This window comes from Otolemur garnettii, unplaced genomic scaffold, assembly GCF_000181295.1.
Source record: "Otolemur garnettii isolate 467f Iridium unplaced genomic scaffold, OtoGar3 scaffold00152, whole genome shotgun sequence".
NCBI lineage: Eukaryota > Metazoa > Chordata > Mammalia > Primates > Galagidae > Otolemur > Otolemur garnettii.
In genome coordinates, this window is record NW_003852547.1 from 1,606,353 (window position 1) to 1,612,549 (window position 6,197).

The 6,197-nt window shown below is 40.6% G+C and overlaps 1 protein-coding gene across 1 annotated transcript in view; it reads left to right on the top strand.

Annotated features, from left to right (window-relative positions):
• Nucleotides 1–5,958, top strand: part of ZNF233 (zinc finger protein 233) — an 18,325-nt gene extending 12,367 nt beyond the window's left edge. Inside the window, 4 exon segments of the mRNA XM_012811249.2 lie at nucleotides 517–643; nucleotides 3,110–3,205; nucleotides 4,120–5,850; nucleotides 5,853–5,958. Coding sequence (XP_012666703.1) covers nucleotides 517–643; nucleotides 3,110–3,205; nucleotides 4,120–5,850; nucleotides 5,853–5,881 — 1,983 coding nt within the window. The 3' untranslated portion in view covers nucleotides 5,882–5,958.
• Nucleotides 5,959–6,197: the final 239 nt, after the last annotated feature.

The window sequence follows — 6,197 nt, forward strand, 5'->3', positions numbered from 1 at the left end:
TTTTGTATGATGATTTTATGTCCTGTCACAGATAATGTCTTAGATAGGTACCATGTACTTTGAGAATATAGAGGTCCAGAAAGGGTTTATGAAATTATAACATAGTTAAGACTACAAAGGCTTAGTAAAGGTGGGTGAGAAAGTCAAAAACCATCAAACCCTCTTGGAACTAAATTGACTGAACATTTCTAGGAAAATTTGGTAGTATCATTGAAATTATAGAATATATATACCACATGATTTGATAATTACAGTTTTGTTTCAGGGCATTTGCTGTTGGAATACTAACAAATAGCACCAAGTTAAATATACAGGGGTAATTTTTGAGTTGCATATGCTTTTGGTCTAACTATGGAAAATTAGTGTATGGTATTGCCATGTGGTTGGAGAAGGGGAGGAAACTTCTTCAAATTGTCTGAAGACCTTCAGACCCCTGTCCTTTCCACCTGCTCGATACTACCCATCTCCCCATAGATGCTGGTCATAAAATTAAGGTACATGTGCTTGATGTTGTAGGAGGCAGTGACTTTCAAGGATGTAGCTGTGGTCTTTACCAAAGAGGAGCTAGGGCTGCTGGACCCTGCCCAGAGGAAGCTGTACCAAGATGTGATGCTGGAGAACTTTAGGAACCTGCTGTCAGTGGGTGAGGAGAGGCACCATCTGTAACTGAATGTCAGCCTGTAAGAGTGTCTTAGTTTCACTTAGACTCTTGAAATGCTTCCCTGAACTTAAGGGTCTGAATTTCTTAATTCCTGTGGGATACTTTGTCTTTTTTTCCCTCAAATTATAGTTATGACATCTTGGTGAGTTTTCGAATCAGTCAATAGTTACATCATTATTGAGGTGACCAGACATCCCACTTTTGGTGAGACAGTCCCAATTTTTAACAATTTGTCCGGCGTCCTGCAGCGTTTTTAAAAAGTCCCGATTTTTGGAAAGAATGCATGACAAGCTAGGGAACAGTGGGAGAATGGGAAACTGCTAATGTTACTCCATTTGGGAATGAAGAAGTTAATGTAACTTCATTTGGAAATGAAAAGGCTAATGTAAACTCCCTACTCCCCTCCTGGGCAAGGTCACCCAGGTGGAATTGGTATCAGAAAGAGACTGGCTCCCTCCCTAGCTTCTAGGCAAGGACAATTAGCTCAGAAAGAGCCAAACTGTCTGGAACAAACAAGTAGCCCCTCCCTCTCTAGAGGGTCCCTAACCACAATCAGCTCAGCCAATAGCAGCCCTGCCAACAAAACACCTGATGAAATACCTCTATGCACTTTAAAAACCTCAGCTCACTTCACTAGGGGGTCGCCCTTCCTCCAGCTATGCTGAAGGGAAGAGTGGCCCAGGCATATGCTTACAAAATAAAGCACTTTTGGTCTTTACATGTATGTGGTGGTCTCTCAGTGGCAATTCTAGTCCCAAAACTGCCATGTGGCTATTTCGCCAGGATATGAGTTTTATATTGTTTTTGTTAATTTTATAATGTTAAACTTTAATGATAACAAATAATTGTTGAGAACTGATTATCGAGAACTGCTTATCAAAGTTCGTATTGTTGATCAGTTGTTGGAATTCGACCACCATTGTTTGGACTTAATGAACAATGGCATTTTTTGGCATTGGCAACCACAAAAACATTTTGTAACTGCCTCTCAGACAATACACATCATACTGCATGCTAGTGCTAGTTAAACAAATGATGTTAACAAATCAGCTATTCAGATAATTTAGGTTATTTATTTATTTATTTCATGAATTTAGCAGACATTACTCGTATTATTTATATTTTATAATGGTAGCAAAAAGTCTAGTGCCAGCTTTGAAAGTGATACTCGACTTACAAGGTATCATTATTAAAAAAATATATTGATAAGGAAAAGGTTAACTCTTGGGCATCAACAAAAATCACAATAGAGAACAAATGTTTAGAAATATTTCATCATTTTGAAACAAACCATGTTCCATACAATAATGCACTAAAAATTGTGGGATACGCACTGTCCTTACCAGGAACTAATGCTGTGACTGAATGTGTTTTTTCTACCGTAAATAAAATGTGGACATCAGAAAAATCAAAATTAAGTGTGGAGACTTTGAAAGCCATTTTATGTGTGAAATATAATTAACAAATTCTTGTGAAAAATTTCATGATCTTTTAAATGACAGCAATCTACTAAAAAAAATTCACTCAAATGAGAAATATGCCAAAGAATAAAATAATACTATACATAATTTTTTTTTTTTTTTTTGCCAGGACTGGGTTTGAACCCACCACCTTCGGCATATGGGGCCAGCGTCCTACTCCTTTGAGCCACAGGCGCCGCCCTATACATAACTTTTTTTTTAATGTATTATATTTGTAAATTGTACTTATGTTGAAATTTAAAAATATGTATATTACAATACTACTTTTGCATTCTATGAAAATTTTTGTTGCTCCATATAGACCAAATTTTTAATTAAGAACCCACCCCCCACACACACACACCCATAAATGGTGTCCCGCTTTACCAATGTTAAAATCTGGTCACCTTAGTCATTATTGTGTTTAATGAAATGGAGCTACCTACAGTGAAATAAAAGTAGTGAGTAGGGCTGGGCACAGTGGCTCATGCCTGTAATCCTAGCACTCTGGGAGGCCGAGGCGGGTGGATTGTCAGCTCATGAATTTGAGACCAGCCTGAGCTAGAGCAAGACTCCATCTCTAAAAAGTAGCTGGGCATTGTGGTGGGTGCCTATAGTCCCAGCTACTTGAGAGGCTGAGGCAAGAGAATCACTTAAGCCCAAGAGTTTGAGGTTGCTGAGAGCTGTGACGCCACAGCACTATACCAAGGGTGACAAAGTAAGACTCTCTCTCAAAAAAAAGGAGTGAGTAAAACAGAAAAGGAGATATGATAAAAGTAGATAATGGTTAGGATCAGATTATCTGATCACTTGATTCAGTGATTTTTATTTGTATTAGTCTACTGGATTACAACTTAAAATATATTTAGCTTCATGATCAGAGCTTTGAAAAATACTACTTGGAGCAAATGAAGATTATATAGTATTGTGATTAAAATTTTTGCCTATAATGCATTAACTTTATACATATGCTATTTCTTTTTCATAGGTTATCAGCCCTTCAAGTTAGATACGTTGTTACAGTTAGAAAGAGAAGAGAAGCTTTGGATGATGGAGACAGAGACCCAAGGAGATGGGTGTTCAGGTGAGAACCATGCAGCTTTGCGTGTTTGCAGGGTCCAGCCTAGTGCTCCCTTCTCACCACCTCCTTGGTTGCCAGCCTGGCCCAAGCCCCCCAAATTCCCCCCTCTGCTTTAGTGCAGCATCTGCTCACTGTCTTCCTGCCTCTACTTCAGCAGCCACATAAGTCCGATCATGTCATTCTTTGGCTTAAAACCCTTCCATGACTTTCCATCTCACTCCTTAAATCCAAAGTTCATATGGAGCCTTCAGGATCCTATGTGACCTGGCCACTCACTCCTTCTCTGAACTCATTTCCCATCCTTTGCCCTTCACTCAGTCTTTTCCAGCCACATGGGACTGCTATCTGTTTCTTAGAACTGCCAAGTGTGCATCTTTCTACCCACAGTCCTGTCATTTGCTCATCCATCTGCCTGAGATGTTCCTGCCCTAGACATCCTCTCAGCTCCCCACCTGCTTCATGTGTGTCTGCTCAGGTGTCCTCTCATCACAGAAGCCTCTTCTGACACCATGTTGAGAAGACCCATCCCCTTACACAACCTGATTTTGTGACTAATCATTAATTACCAGATGACATATTCATGTGTTATATTTTGGGAGTTTTTTTTTTTTGAGACATAGTCTCACTCTGTCACCCTGGGTAGAATACCATGGCATCATAGCTCACAGCAACCTCAAACGTGGGGGCTCAAGTGATCCTCTTGGCTCAGCCTCCTGAGCAGCTGGGACTGCAGGTGCCTGCCACAACACCCAGCTAATTTTTCTATTTTAATAGAGATGGGGTCTTGCTCTTGCTCAGGCTGGTCTTGAACTCCTGAGCTCAAACAATCCACCTACCTCAGCCTCCCAGAGTTCTAGGATTACAAGCCAGAGCCACCACACCTGGCTCTGTTTATAAATTCTCTTTTATCTTTCTAGGACACCAGAATCAAAATGAAATAGATTCTCTTCAAGAAGTAGGGTTAAGATACCTTTTACATGAAGACCTTATGTGCTGGCAAATATTGGAACAATTTAAAAGTAAATTAACCAGAAATGAAGACTCCATAATAAATCTTCAAGGCAAGAGGTCCAAGTTGCTGAAACAAAGTGATCCATCCTGTAGGGAGTCAGCAGGAGAAAATACTCAGTTCTTTGAAGATGAGAACCGTATAATAAAACTTAGAGGGAAGCGTTCCAGTAGTATCAAAAGTCAAGAGATTCCAATTAGGACTACCTGGGATTTCTGGAGGAAAATGTACTTGAGAGAGTCCCAGAATTATCAGAATAGGTGTCAGCAAATTGATGTGAAAAATAAACTCTATAAATGTGATCCCTGTGTTATTAGTAGAAGGATTGCTCACCACTGTGATGATAAGGGACTATGCAAAAGAGAGAAAGCTGTTAGTCCCAATAATTGTGGAAAAGAGTTCATGAAGAAATCATCCCAGTGTAGTATAATCCAGTCAGGAAAGCAAACCTCTGATAAGAATGGAAAAGGCTTCAGTGTCGGGTGTCATCTTGAACTTCACCAACAATTGCTCTTAGGCAAGGAGCCACTTCTATGTATTGAGTATGGGAAGGGCATAGGTTCAGTGCTTCCTGTGCATCAGAGCATTTACACAGGAGAAAAGTGCTATAGGAATGATGAGTTTGTTGAGGGCTTCAGTCAGAGCTTGAATCTGCAACCTCCTCAGAGATTCAGCACAGGAGAGAAACCCTGCAGATGTCAGGTATGTGATCAGAACTTTTCCTCTCTTCCCACTCATGAGCTTATTCACCCAGGAGAGAAGCTATATACATCTGGCAGGTGTGGGAAGGGTTTCCATCATAACTTAGATCTTAACATTCACTGTGTAGACAACACTGCACAGAGAACCTGTAAAAATGATGTGTATGATAAAGTCTGCTTCAGTCAGACATCACAACTTCAGGCCCCTCAGAGAGCCCACCCTAGAGACAAAACATACAAATGGGAGGCACATGACAGGATAGTTAATCAGAATTCTGCTCTGCATCAGACAGTTCACACTGGAGGGAAACCATATAAATGCACAGTATGTGATAAGCGCTTCAGTAAGGCCTCAAATCTTCAAACCCATCAGAGAATTCACACTGGAGAGAAACCCTACAAATGTGATGTGTGTGATAAGAACTTCAGCCGTAATTCCCATCTTCAAGCCCATCAGAGAGTCCATACCGGAGAAAAACCCTACAAATGTGACACATGTGGTAAGGACTTCAGTCAGATCTCTCATCTTCAGGCCCATCAGAGAGTTCACACAGGAGAGAAGCCATACAAATGTGAGACATGTGGGAAGAGCTTTAGTCAGAGTTCACATCTTCAAGACCATCAGCGAGTCCACACTGGAGAGAAACCCTACAAATGCGATATATGTGGGAGGGGCTTCAGTTGGAGTTCACATCTTCAGGCTCACCAGAGAGTCCACACAGGAGAGAAACCATACAAGTGTGAAGAATGTGGGAAAGGCTTCATCTGGAACTCATATCTTCATGTTCATCAAAGGATCCACACAGGAGAGAAGCCCTATAAATGTGACATGTGTGGTAAGAGCTTCAGCCAGACGTCCCATCTTCAGGCCCATCGGAGAGTCCATACCGGAGAGAAACCTTACAAATGTACGTGTGGTAAGGGTTTTAGTAAGAGTTCATGTCTTCAGGTTCATCAGAGAGTCCATAGTTGTCATAAATCTAGTATACATAATGAATGTGGTAAAGATGTTCTTCAAGACTTGGATTTCTCATTTCCCTCAGAAAATCCACACAGCAGAGAATATTTATAAAATTTCATGTTTTAAGAATTTGTTAGTATAGACATATTTTTTTTATAACTATGACCAGTGCTTTATGCAGAGACAAAAATGTCATAGTTCTCAAGAAAACATAGCAGAGGGCTTGGTGCCTCAGTGGCTAGGGCGCCAGCCACATACACCAAGGCTGGCAGGTTCAAACCTGGCTTGGGCCAGCTAAACAACAATGAAAACTGCAACAAAAAA